The following is a 13,206-nucleotide window of genomic DNA, read 5'->3' on the forward strand; positions in this document are numbered from 1 at the left end:
CGACCGTGACACCGAATAAAACATGAATAAATGCGTAATTAGAAGTCAAAAATGAAAACAATTTGTTTTGAAAATGCCAGCAAGTCTATAAATGTGTAAACTCTAGGAGAATACAAAATGGAAAGAAAAAAAATAGTAAACTAGCCAGCCGTTCGGAAACCGATACGCTTCTGATCGAAATCAAAAACGGAAAGAACTCCTCTAAGGAATGGCTCACCAATGACCCATAATCCAGCCAGGTCAGCCTCAACGAGGGGTCCGACGCAGTACCCGGAGGCTTCCTTGACTTTACCCAATGACGCGTCCTTGATAGGGAAGAGCCAGCCGGCATGCTCGATGTGGATTTTGGGGTCCTCGAAGCATGGATATGACCAGAAACCGTCAGATAGTGGTTGAGCACCAGAGATCGCGTCGTAAAACATGCGCACGTCTTCAGCCGGGGCGAGGATGAAGGGTGAGTTAATATCAATGACACCCTGTATATTGTCGATAACAGTGTTGCCGTCAACCATAAGACTCTTGAAGAGCATCTGCCAAAAGCCAAATGTCTTGACAGGCGCATAGAGCGGGTCGTCAGATTTGTGCGCCACGCCGCCGATGGAGAGGACGGCGCCGGAGGTGGGATCGTCGTGGATGTACTCGATGGCAAAAATTGCGTCGGAGAGCTTTTCGGCGCCAACGGCGGTCTCGAAGAAGTGCGGAAGGCCAGTCTGAGAAAGCGACGAGTGCGCAATGCCGAGCATGCCGCCTGAGGGATTGAGTGTGCGAACAGTAGACGGATGAGGGGTGCAGTGGGCAAAATCAATAGCGAACTTGGACTCGCCGATCTCGAGGGTCTCTGAGGATCCGACGCAGTCGCGGAAGACAAAGCGCGAATCCGAAAAGTAAGACTGCGAGTTCTCTGATCGAAAGCGAGTGCCGTGAATAGATGTCGTGGATTCGACCCAAAAGTCAGAGGAGGTCATGTCGATGTCGAAAAGGATGTCCTGAGCAGGCGAGCCTAGCTTGAGGTTCGCAAAAAAGGTACCGTCGTTGCCAATCGGGGCAAGCTTGTCAGAAAGGGGAACTGCTTTTCTGACGACTCTATTTCCTTGCAGCTCGCGTTTTGTTCGAGAATAACGGGAGAGGGAGGCTTTGAGCAGGCTGCGGAAGCGTTTGAGGTTTGCGACCGAGTCTGCAGAGTAGACACGGCCGCCATGGCGGCCGAGGGCTACCTTCGCGACGACGGGAGCATCGGGCGCGTCATTACCGTAGTAAGGAACTGCAGCAAGAGCCGGATGCAACAACGACAGAAGGAGGAAGAGGATGGAGATAGAAGATATGCTGAGAAGCATTTGGGAGGAGTTTGGTGCGGTGAAGAGGAAGAAGAGGAGTCTTAGGAGTAGTTTTAAAAGACCTGTGCTGCCCAAAGTGCTGCACAGCTAAGAGTAAATTAGCTCCCCTGCGCTAGCCTAATTTGGAGTAGCGTGGAAGGTTAAAGTATGGCAGGTTTCTGCACGTGCATCGGTATGTTCAGATTGATCTATCTACGTATGTAAGTGCGCAATCATACAGCATTACATAAATCACATATACGCAGCAGAAATGATAATACTAAAGAGATATGAATAGTCAGAGATATGCAGAAGAGGCTGAGAAAAGGCGCTGGAACGAGAGTATGCAATTATACATGTAAACCCAGCCTCCTGATCGTTCTACAGCGTTGTTCATTCGTGGTTTGTTCTTTGTGAGTGTGTATTTAGTTATATGGATCGCGTGAATCGTGATGAGTAGCTGTGTAAATCCAGATACCAGCGGCGGCAGACGCATCTATTGATGCGAGAGTATACGCGAGTGCCTTACAAAAAGTCTACCTATCGTCAACATATTTCTGTTCAGTTTTCTTCCGTTTAAATGGTAATCCTGTATATGTGTATACATATTTAAAGCAATTTAAACCGATTTATATCGTTTTCGTTAAATGTTATATAGAAACGGCAGAAACAAAAAGATAAGAAGTGGCTGGGTTGATTCACCGTCGTCTTGTCCGGTGACCCTCTCCAATTTAACATATCAGACTACTCTTAATTCCTTTTTTTTAAAAAACATTAAAGAGACCATTTGTTTATGTATTCAATGTTTGTCTGATCTACTTTGATATCCTCACTGTCACCTTGCAACATCTCCTCGCTTAGCTCTCGCTTGTCGCTTGCCATATTTGTATTACTAATTTCTTAGTCGGTGTTATAGTACCCTAGCCTTATATGATGTAAATTCCATCTGTAAATCTTCAATCGCAATTACAACATTCTTTAATACACATATCCCAACGCCAATCCTGTAATAAAACATACTCAGAACACATTCAAAACTCATTCAAAACACATTCGCCTGTCAGGTATACACCAGGAACAATAACCCATCAGGTCACAAATCTTAAATCATCGAATCAGTCAATCGCTATCTTACACAACCTCAGGCTCTCGCACTCATCCGCTGCTTAACCTTCAGCACATTCACATCGCGCAACACTCCTTTCTGCCGCTTGCCATATCCCCATCGATCGTCATACTCTCCCTTCCACTTATCGCTGCCACTAGCAACAACTTCCTCATCCTCCTCCTCCAAAATCGTAGGTTGTGCGGGAATTCCCGCGTAGACAGCTCCAAACACCGAATCATATCTGTCGTCAAGAGGTTGTCGGTTACTCAACAACACCGAATGCTGCCTAGGCGGAGGTGGAGGTGCGTAACTGTATCTATTCTCAAACACTATCTCGGGTTGACCCGATACTTCTCTGTCATACCATTGCTGAAACGAAGGGACATCGATCCCTGCGGCATTCTCTTGTTTTTGCTGGTTCTGTTTATCCAATGTGAAATCGGCGGTCTTTTTCTTTGTCTTATTCTTCTCTGTCTTGATATTCTCCGCCTCAATCGACTTCTCAGCTAGCCCCCGCCGCTTCTCACTGATGACTACCTCGTCGACCCCAATTCCCAGTACCAACTGTGCAATCTTAGAAGACAAGCCCACCATTAGTCCCACAAACACACCGATCCCAATTCCCGTGAAGAAAAAGAAATATAGCGGCCCCAGAGAGATCATCACTACCCTAGGAAGCATCACCATTCTCAGTGCCGAATACATCACTCGTATCAGCACAGGAATAGGCCAAAATACAATTCTGAAAAACCATGATGCTATACGTAGCGGAACCAGAATTGGAGTCGTGAAGAAGCGTAGAGCTGTGGTTACGTAGGTGCTGCTGTATAGCATCGTTCTTTGCTGGCACTCGTTAGAGAGCAGACCTTTAGAAGCGTGATATCAGTGCTCTCAATTCTCAATTCAGGCGCAAGCAGTCGCTGTCATGGCCAGTTCTTATACTAATAGCGCTATTAATAAATATATAAATCGACAATAATTTTTGACAAAAAGTAGTGATAACCGTTGGAATCAACTCAGTTTTAGATGTAATCTCTCAATTGAATCAAGCAATGCAATCTATATGTGAGTTACCCGGACTCATATTGATGCCTCTTTTCGAGGTCACCGTCACTCACAAGTCACACCTCTTCCACAGTCTTGACTTACCTCGACTTCTCTAGATTCTGCTATAGCCTACTCTGTATCTCATCCGCAATGGGCAACTCGACATCTCATGAGCAGCGCATTCCAGAACCCACGCAGTCAGAGACTGTATCCGCCACAGCTTCAGAGATCCCAAGCCCATCCGAGACTCCGGATCAGCAGCCATCTTCAGACAATAAAGACGCAGTCTTGTTAGGCGACCATGCCGATAATGGATATTTTCCACCCGCGTCTACTTCAGTGACGATTGGAGCGTCCGCTAGGCGCCCAAAATCAATCATGAGCACCGAATCCCTGGATTCTCAACCCGCGGCGCAACATCGCGAGGACGTTTATGATGCGGATGATGACATGATCGATTCCGAGCGATTAGCTACCGGCCTACAACATATCAACGAGAATCACGTCGAGCATGCTGAGAATGTTAGTGTTGATCTACAACGCGTGAGACTCAGTGATACGGCAGATGACACGTCAGTCACGGATAAAGCTGCGGTTGACACTTCGATTCCCGCAAAACCTGTCTCGAAAATGTTGTCTGGTGAGGAAATCGACTTTTATTACGGACAGCCTAGTCAGCAAGCTGTTCCGACTGTTATAAGTTGGATTCACGGTGGTAAGAAAGTCTATGTTACTGGTACATTCACTGGTTGGCGCAAGATGATTAAATTGGCGAAGAAGTATGTTTCATAATTCTCGATATTTTGGCATTAAATCTCTCTAACTGGAGTAAATTTTAGTGGCAACGATTTTTCGACAGTTATAAATCTTCCACCTGGCACTCACCGCATCCGATTTGTCGTCGACAATGAACTCCGCTGTTCAGACGCCCTTCCAACAGCAACAGACTCAATGGGTAACCTCGTCAACTACATCGAAGTAGTAGCTCTCGAACTTCCCGCTCTCGAGCGTGAAAGTCAATTAGAAGACGAGCGATATGAAGATGAAATCTCTGTCCCACCTCTAGATTATACAAACGAGATTCCTGAGATCTTCACTGACCCAGCGGCTACCGAACGGTACATCTCAGAGGAGTACCCCGCGCCTCCGTTTCTACCTCCGCATTTGGAAACTGTGATTCTGAATACAAATTCTACGGAAAAGGATGATAGTAGCGTTCTTCCGATTCCGAATCATGTTGTGCTCAATCATCTTGCTACGACTTCGATAAAACATAATGTGCTTGCTGTCGCGAGCGTCAGTCGATACTCGAGAAAATACGTTACGCAGATCCTTTATGCACCTTTGTAATTCCTCTTTTATTGTCAGCATTTGTATATTGCGATTGTTCTCGTTGTCCTTGGTTTATATGGCATGCGGCGTCTTTGCTTTCTATTAAAACCTGTCTATATATCCATATATACTTCATAAAACTATAGTACATTATGCCATTCTCGCCCTCTTTGATGGCCGCGAGATAAATTCTTTAGACTTGGATTTAATCTTCCAGTCTTGAACTTTTTTCATCGCCATCTCCAAAATTCGCTTCTCGCTCAGCCTGACTTCGATTGCGTTTCTCAGATTAAAGTTCTCTGAGCTTTTGATTTCCAGAATCAAATTCTCATCAGTAACGACATCAGTATTATACGTTTCTAATTTCTTCTTGAGAATTTTGAGCCATAAATCCTGCTGTTCTCCTGATTTTAAAGATTTGCGAGGAATTAAAGAGAGTGCTTCAAATCCCTGTTTGCGAAGATCACGGAAAGACGATGGTTTCAATTGTAGAATGTAGGTTAGTAGAAGCGCAGAGGTTGGAATTGCGGCTGTCGAGATTGTGATTTGAATCGAGTCGTCAAGTAATTCTTCATCCTGCTGTTCGTCGTACTCTAGCATAAAGTCCATCTAAGCCCATATTAGCACACACCAGTATAACATAGCGCACACAAAGAAATAGACATACACGTTTTTTTAAGTGAAGCTCAGAAAGATTCACTGCTGCTGAGTCAATGGCTAACTGAGTAGCAATTTCCACAACGTCGTTTTTGGTCTTTCCGAATCGTGTGTATCCGTACCGACGTAGTAAATCGGCGTTTGGAAGGTCGCCATATGTATTATAAATTTGCTCACCAGAGCCAATTGGCTTGATTGCGCGCATTTCAAGGTTATCTTTTGAATAGAACAATTTTGCCTATTGCCATGTTAGTTTTGAGCAATGACAGACATGGAACGATGGTGGAGACGTACGTTACAGAGATCGGAGTCGCCGTTCAACATATCTGCGAGTGGTACCATCGCTTTCAAAAATGTATCTTCCTCATCATCATCATCTTCTATGACTTCTTCAACTTCGTGATCCTCCTCGTCAATTTGCATTGCGTTTTCGCTAACTCCTCCTCCTTCTTCTTCTTCTTCTTCTTCTTCTTCTTCTTCGTCTGATTCTGCTTCTGTCAACTTCGTCACGTCTTCATCTTCGTCTACTTTGACGTCAATTTCTTCGTCGTCGTCGTCCTTGGGTTCCTTTTCAACGTCAAAACTGTACGAAAGAATAATACTTCCCATCCGGTGATAAGCCTCTAAACTCTGATCCACGCCCTCAAACACTTTAGGATGCTTTTTGATCAACGGCATCACTACATCTCGATACGTTGCTTCTGCCTCCTCTTTCCCCAATTGATCCAACACTGTCGTACCCGCCAATTCCTTCAACTCCTTCTCGGTCCAAAACATCGGCGTGGTAAACTTCTTCGGCAAGATGTCAAAGTATTCAGTCCATCTGCTCCCCTGTCTATCCTCAGCCATCATTGCAACAATCAACGCTACCCATCTATCCAAGTCCGCAATCTCTGGGACTTGCGCCTTGATCCCGGTATTTTCTACACTTAAAATACAAGTCCTCGGTATAGAGAATAATGTACTTCCCTCTGGAATGTCTGACCTCGCAATAACTGCGCGCCCTTGATTTTGAGCTCGGAAATCTGCTAAAATGATGGCGGGGGAAATAGTTGCGCCTTGTTGCGACGAAAGCCAGTTCATGAATGCAAGTGATTTAATCTCGAAATCGTCATCCTGTGCTGTCATTTTTTATAAAAGGATAATAGGCAACTAGATGTATATCTATTGTGTGGTCCTTATAAAATATGAGAGAAATTGTTATTAGATCAGATTATATTTTCATAAAAAATCTAAAAATTTAAAATAAAAGCTCGTTGGGACAAAAAAAATTAGCGATAATCTGAGGCTTAATCGTCTATTAATTTGGACACAAAAATACGAATTATATCTCTTGTTAGGCACCTGAAACGGTACCCACAATAATAAGCCAGATTATGAATACACACCTCGCCACAGACTGCTTCTTAACCAGTTTACCATTATCGACAACACTCTGCGTTCATTTACTTTCCCAAGATATTAAATCTTATTCAAACATCTGCTTATCTATAATATAAATATATTTCAAAATGGGTCGCGCAGAAGTCGGAACTCCAAAATACATCGCCAATAAAATGAAATCAAAAGGCTTGCAACGTCTACGCTGGTACTGTCAAGGTCCGTTCTCTTTGTTCCCCCCTAATAACTCTCTTTATTCACGTTACCTAACATTATTTATTTAGTCTGCGAAAAGCAGTGCCGAGATGAGAATGGGTTCAGATGTCACACTCAATCAGAAGCTCACGTCCGCCAAATGCTGATTATTGGCGAAAACCCACAGAAGAAAATCGCCGACTTCACAGAACAATTTAAACGAGATTTCATATCTCTCTTGCGCTCATCACACGGTGAAAAACCCATTAATGCGAATAAATTTTATCAAGAATATATTGCGGATCGGAATCATGTCCACATGAACGCCACACGGTTCGTCTCATTGACGGAGTTTGTCAAATATCTGGAAAGCGAAGGGATATGCAACGTCGAAGTAGATGAAAAAAGCAGAGAAGGAGGATTTACTATTGCTTATATCGATAATACACCAGAAGCCGTTCGTCGTCGGCAATTAGCTCAAAAGCGCGAACGCGCAGGTGACGATGATTCAGAACGTGAACGCAAAGTACTCGAGGCACAGATAAAGAAAGCTCAAGAAGAAATTGAAAAGAAAGCCGCTGGAAAATCAGCCGAGGAAGAAAATAATGAAAAAACTAAAGAGCTGCAGAGATCCGATCAGCAGCCTATAAAAATCGGTTTTAGTCTGGGAAGTGGGAAAGCTTCGGGATTGGCGAAGAAGCCTGCCATACCGCTTAATCGACCCAAAAAGCTTCTCAAAATGAAATGATTTACTTCGGTTTTAAGTTTAGGCGTTTTGGTTATATATATTTTTTAATTTACTATAAATCGACAATTTATCTCATTTATTTTGTACATAAGTTTTACTTCCTGCAGCTACAGAAAAAGAATATACAACACTTTAAACAATAGTCTTCTCAACCAAGAAAATGCCATACTTCTCCTTAAGAATCTCTCTTAACGGATTGCAGATCTCAGGACTATACGGTGCCAAAATACCAGTCTGCTTAAAGTATCCATCAAGCAAAAGCTCAGCGGCAACAGCACAAGGAGTACCGACAAGTTTAGCCATTGACGAGTATCCCTTAGGATCACCGTAATCCGCCAAGGTAGACGTCCGAGTCTCAGTAGTACCGTCAGCCCACTCGATGCCGAACTTGTGCTGCAGCATGACAAAGTCACGCTCGCCGGGTCCGTACTGCATCAGGTCCTCGAGAGTGGCGCACATTGTGTCGAGCGCGTTACCCTTGGGAGTAATGGGAGTGTCAGAAAAGAATCCGAGCCACTTTATGCCGTTAATAATCGTAGTTCTGGCTTCAGCACTGGGGAAGGTCGCCTTGGCATCAATAGCGGCAAGCAAGTCGGCCTCACTCGACGAAGTAGCGCCAATGAGCTTGGCAAAGGCTTCCTTCCAGGGAATAGGAGTTTTGAAGAAATCTTTCTCAGTATCATCGAGAAGCCCAAGGTCTACGAGGACGAGAGTGAAGTCAGTGAAACCCTGGTAACGGAGAGTGCCACGAATGACGGTCTCTGCCTCGGGAATCTTGTAGAGCTCCTTGTAGATGGTCGAGTCACGGTTACCATACGCAAGGAAAGAGTACCCGGGGTAGATGAAGTAAGGTACCGCAGACTTCATCAAATCCTTGCCAAGAATCTCAACGACCTTACCATCCTGGTAAAACTTGGCATTGTTGCGAAGCGCAAGCAAGACACCGCGCGACGACCAAGAAAACTTGTATCCAAGTGGGTTATCAGAGTTCTCGGGGGCAGGGAGACCACCGCAGTAGGAAAGGAAACTCTTGACCTTACCACCAGCTTTGTGAATCTCGTCGATAGCCTTGACGGCGTAAAGGTGGTCAATACCAGGGTCGAGACCAATCTCGTTAAAGATGATAGTACCGGCCTTCTTCGCGCTACACATTTTTTTAAGTCAAAAAGTTCGAATTTAAACAAGGAGAATACAATTGAATATGACTAACCTTTCCTCAAGGGCCTTAATGGCAGGCGAGATATAAGAAGTAGTCATCACGTTCTTGCCGTGCTTGATCGCAGCAGCCGCAACGGTCGCGTGGTAAACGTAGGGAATCAAACTAGAATGAAACATCGTCAGAAATAAACGCACTGCATTGAATTTAAAAATCTCTTAAAAGTACCTAATGACTAGGTCAACCTCGGAAACAGCAGCATCGAGAGCAGCGGCGTCAGTGACGTCGAGGGAGATAGCCTTAGTGCTCGAGGATGTACCAGCGAGAGCCTCGGCCTTGTCGAGAGTACGGCAAGCTAAACACCGAAGAAACACAGCTCATTAGAATATGAATTGAAAAAAAAAACATGCGCTGACAAAAAGACGTACCAACGATGACCTCGGTGTTTGCTCGAGCAGCGAGGATGTCGACGGTGGGTTTGGCGACGAAGCCGGAACCCAGAACAAGAACTTTTCTAGGCAACAAAAGCAATCAGCAAAAAAAGATACCAGAAACACAAATTAAGAAAAGATAATTACAGGTTTACTTACTGTACCATAATTAAAACTGTAGAGTCAGTGTACGAAAGACAATGGCTATAACAAGAGAAATGGAGGAGCCCGTGAATAATAAAAAGAATATTCCGGCTTCGGGTATTACCCTAAACCAAGGAATTAGAGAGTCTAAGGAGGCTACTCCGGACTGCCCGGGACACTTTTAAGGTCCGCGAATATCGGTACCACGCAAGCACACATTTTCAGTAGTATATTCATTGCCCGGAGCAGCCTTATTGTTTACATTCATTGCCCGGAGTAACTTCATTGTTGGATCTGCATAATGTGATGCTGTGACCTGTAAAATACCCGCCGTGATACTGTGGTCGCAATCAGATAAAATCAAGAAATGCCGAAAATTGTCCAGTATTTCTCTACAGACTGTAGACATATACACAATTAGCAATTCTTAAGTGTATAAATGCGAAACCCAGACTACTCACACACTTGTCCAAGATCATCGTAGGAGGAAAACAGAAGATAGTATTTACACAAAAGAAAAAAAAATCACAAAAAGCACACCCCCAAACATAAAGAGATAAGCGAACTTGGGTAAAATATAGTACAAAGAAGAAAAGAGATGAAAACAAAAAAAGCACGATCGAAAATCGTTTCACCAACAAAAAGAATTGTAACTCAGAACATCACCGCTCAAATAGCCATAGAGCCGATACTCATTAGAAACACCTGAAATGCAAGCTGCAAAGACCACAGACCAACTTTCCTCATTCGCCTCGCACGTTCCTCATCATCGCGCACATTGGCTGCAATAGCCTCGTAGACCTCGGCTGACACATCATCCATAAGGCCGCTGTCGAATATCGTCCAACTGCCATCGAATTCAGACAGTTTCTTGACTACCCTGCAATTGATCGGAATGTATGTATTCTGATTATTGATATAAGCAATCATAGGCCTGATCAAAGCATTGTTGATGTAAGAAAGTTCTGGAGGCATTAGTGGTACTGCTGCCCTGACGTTGTGGAATTGCACTCGCAAATCAAACACAATATATTTCTCGGCCTGCTTTTTGCGACTAATTACTCCAGTTGAATCACGACCGCCACTGACTGGCACAGAGATAACATCTTCCAGCTCAATAATTCCACGGTTCTGTTTGTACTGTTCTTTTGCGTACTCAATCAAATTACGTACTGTCCAAGGACTTTCACCTCGTCTGTCTTCCTCTTCGCCATCATAATTCGGGCCATTATACCAATACCGCTGGCCATCTTGCTTGCGTTTCTCTTCACGATGTAGTAGCGTTTCTTCCCAACGTTTCAGAATATCTTGCATCACACGCGACAAGTTCTTGTCTTGATCCTCGGACGGAATCATTACGTCGGCAATTATGTCGACTTCGCCATCAGTGATCCAGCTGAAAGCGCCTTCGGTAACTCCTCGATTCAGATGATCCATTCGCACACCATCAATACGAAGTCGGGACGTTTTCTTCCATGTGAATCTATCATCGTCCGACTGTGTTCCTCCCCCGGTGCCATTCAGAGTTTGCCGAGGATGAATTGTAAACAGGGAGTCATCATAGGAGCCCGACATATGGTTTGCACCAAGTAGATCGTAAAACAGCCACTGCCTTCGTAATTGCGGTAAATCGCAAGAAAATATACTAATCTGGAATGAACGGAAGTTGCCTGGCTGAAGAATAGTCACGAGTGCATCTTCCAGTACAAAGTGGTCAATTTCAAAGTCACCGGGTCTATGAATCTTTTTATATGATCGTGGATCGACACCAGGCAGCCAATGAACATGAGTACGATCAATTAAACCTCTAATGCCTTTTACTTCCACATCTTCCAATATACCTTTCCCGTTCATCCACTTTCGAAATGAAAGAGTAACGTTTATAGAATCAACGGTCAAGTCAAATTGCGTATAATTTCCGTCGTCAGTTGCTTCAAGTTCAACAACATCGGGCACAATAGTTTCGCCATTATGAGCGGCAGCAGCAGCAGCAGCGGCCGCGGCAGCAGTCGCTTGCGAACCTTTCACAACTCGATTATTAGTTTTTCCTGGGCGTCGCGAAACAAATACATTTCGAAATGAGATTACGCCATCACTCCAGTGAGGCACAATGGCGTTTTCAAAAACGACAGTAATGCCAGTTTCTTTGGTTAAATAATTACCAATCATTCGCGCAAGCGATTCTAAAAATTCGCTATTAGACAACGATACAAGCAGAATATAGATCGGAAAAAAGGACGTACCTTGAGCAAATACTGTATTTGCAGTTAGCAGAACTAAGGAAAAAAAAGTTGTCGTTCCAAGAATCACCCATATGACATTTCCAACGATCAGCCAGGACAAGAAAGCGGACATGTCGTCTAAATTGAATGGACGCACCTGGCGCAGCAGAACCCATTTGAATCTAATCTTAAATCTTTCAAACGCTCCAGAAGCAGCCTTCAACAACTCTTCCTTTGTAGGTCGGTGAGGTAACCTGCGAGACACTGCGCTTGACCAAGTCTCCTGATTATCATTTGCATGATGCTGCTGCTGCTGCTGCTGCTGCTGCTGCTGCTGAGAATTGGGAGTTTCCCCCTTAGAATTATGGCTGTTTTCAATAGGAGTATGTGCACTATTTGGATCGAGACTCTGCGTCTCCTCACCTGCTCTCGGTAGCGGATTTTGTTCAGATTTTCCTATATTGGCATCATTTGTCAACGGAAGATTCTTCCCACTCTGTTCAGCATAGCGACGACCATAGTTAACGAATGTACGCATAAAAATTCTTGGCCCATGAATAGACTGATTGAAATTTGATGCAGCCAGGGAACTTGTCGGTATGCGATGAGGTTTTATATCGTATATTCCCACGTGCCTCATTTCCTTACTGAGATGTCTCGCATTTATATTGCAAAAAGATGAAGACGCTGATTGAATGAGTGAGTCAGCAGGTGAGTTGAATTGCCGTTTCAAATATAAAAAACTAGTAGACTGGAATTGTGCGCGGTCAAGCCTTAAAGATTCTACTGAGCCGATGGCGGCGTGGCCGAAGAGGAAGCGACTGATTCGCTGCGGCAGCGGTAGTCGACCAGCCATCGCTAGCTAATGGCACTGCAATATAATTATAGATGCAATATCTCTAATTCAGTGACTGTACTAGCCTGAGCTTGTGGTTGACCAGGTGTTGCAGACAGTGTGGCATTCGTTGCGGACAAGACGGGTACAAGACAATAAAATACCCCAGATTAATGGGAACTTGCGTCGCAGTTTTTGAACACTAGAGCAGTTGAATGTCTAGAGTTCGGTCTTTCAAGAGACCTCAAACGTACTTTTAGGTACCTTGTACAGTAAGTAGCTGTTACCCACGAATCTAAAAAGCAAAGTCAGCGAGCTGGGTCGGGCGGATCAATAGCAAATTCATCGTCAGAAAGCTGATTATCGATCAACTTTCACATGCTTGACTGAAGTAAGCAGCTTACCAAATATATAATGCACAACAGATTACTGCCTCAAGAAGAATACTTAAAGTATCGCCAGCAGGATGAGTATATAGAGAGTAGGGAAGAAGAGACAGTCTGCAGGAAGCAGTCGGTTAGCTGGTTATGACAAAACTCTTGCCGTAATCGGCCGACGAATCCAGAATCAGCAAAAAAAAAAATTAGACTTAGTAGCAAACTCCCGGCGGTTACTTAAGCAAAGTATATTCCATACCG

At 44.2% G+C, this 13,206-nt stretch overlaps 7 protein-coding genes across 7 annotated transcripts; 2 read left to right on the forward strand and 5 right to left on the reverse strand.

Annotated features, from left to right (window-relative positions):
- Positions 1-140: 140 nt before the first annotated feature.
- V2V93DRAFT_325296 (aspartic peptidase domain-containing protein) lies at positions 141-1,334 on the reverse strand (the record flags this gene model as incomplete). Its single annotated transcript, XM_066907497.1, has 1 exon — positions 141-1,334. One exon carries the CDS (start codon positions 1,332-1,334, stop codon positions 141-143), a length of 1,194 nt encoding a protein of 397 aa, XP_066765405.1.
- Positions 1,335-2,043: 709 nt separating this feature from the next.
- V2V93DRAFT_371038 (uncharacterized protein) lies at positions 2,044-3,468 on the reverse strand. The gene has a single exon (XM_066910410.1). It carries the CDS (start codon positions 3,253-3,255, stop codon positions 2,455-2,457), a length of 801 nt encoding a protein of 266 aa, XP_066765406.1. The 5' UTR covers positions 3,256-3,468; the 3' UTR covers positions 2,044-2,454.
- Positions 3,469-3,555: 87 nt separating this feature from the next.
- V2V93DRAFT_336207 (5'-AMP-activated protein kinase beta subunit, interation domain-containing protein) lies at positions 3,556-4,965 on the forward strand. The gene is made up of 2 exons (XM_066907726.1): positions 3,556-4,247; positions 4,308-4,965. The coding sequence occupies exons 1-2, from the start codon at positions 3,619-3,621 to the stop codon at positions 4,816-4,818; spliced, it is 1,140 nt and encodes a 379-aa protein (XP_066765407.1). The 5' UTR covers positions 3,556-3,618; the 3' UTR covers positions 4,819-4,965.
- On the reverse strand, positions 4,822-6,681 carry V2V93DRAFT_386841 (uncharacterized protein). The gene is made up of 3 exons (XM_066912278.1): positions 5,752-6,681; positions 5,468-5,695; positions 4,822-5,409 (listed from the first exon to the last, which is right to left on the reverse strand). The coding sequence occupies exons 1-3, from the start codon at positions 6,583-6,585 to the stop codon at positions 4,951-4,953; spliced, it is 1,521 nt and encodes a 506-aa protein (XP_066765408.1). The 5' UTR covers positions 6,586-6,681; the 3' UTR covers positions 4,822-4,950.
- Positions 6,682-6,875: 194 nt separating this feature from the next.
- V2V93DRAFT_336210 (domain of Kin17 curved DNA-binding protein-domain-containing protein) lies at positions 6,876-7,922 on the forward strand. The gene is made up of 2 exons (XM_066907727.1): positions 6,876-7,056; positions 7,122-7,922. The coding sequence occupies exons 1-2, from the start codon at positions 6,969-6,971 to the stop codon at positions 7,778-7,780; spliced, it is 747 nt and encodes a 248-aa protein (XP_066765409.1). The 5' UTR covers positions 6,876-6,968; the 3' UTR covers positions 7,781-7,922.
- V2V93DRAFT_371044 (Saccharopine dehydrogenase) lies at positions 7,805-9,569 on the reverse strand. Its single transcript, XM_066910411.1, has 5 exons — positions 9,527-9,569; positions 9,365-9,450; positions 9,165-9,291; positions 8,991-9,101; positions 7,805-8,924 (listed from the first exon to the last, which is right to left on the reverse strand). Exons 1-5 carry the CDS (start codon positions 9,532-9,534, stop codon positions 7,913-7,915), a joined length of 1,344 nt encoding a protein of 447 aa, XP_066765410.1. The 5' UTR covers positions 9,535-9,569; the 3' UTR covers positions 7,805-7,912.
- Positions 9,570-10,180: 611 nt separating this feature from the next.
- On the reverse strand, positions 10,181-12,271 carry V2V93DRAFT_324755 (mitochondrial distribution and morphology protein family 31/32; the record flags this gene model as incomplete). The annotated part of the gene is made up of 2 exons (XM_066907481.1): positions 10,181-11,694; positions 11,755-12,271. The coding sequence occupies 2 exons, from the start codon at positions 12,269-12,271 to the stop codon at positions 10,181-10,183; spliced, it is 2,031 nt and encodes a 676-aa protein (XP_066765411.1).
- Positions 12,272-13,206: the final 935 nt, after the last annotated feature.

Source organism: Kockiozyma suomiensis (assembly GCF_038497685.1).
Source record: "Kockiozyma suomiensis strain NRRL Y-17356 unplaced genomic scaffold V2V93scaffold_8, whole genome shotgun sequence".
Lineage (NCBI taxonomy): Eukaryota > Fungi > Ascomycota > Lipomycetes > Lipomycetales > Lipomycetaceae > Kockiozyma > Kockiozyma suomiensis.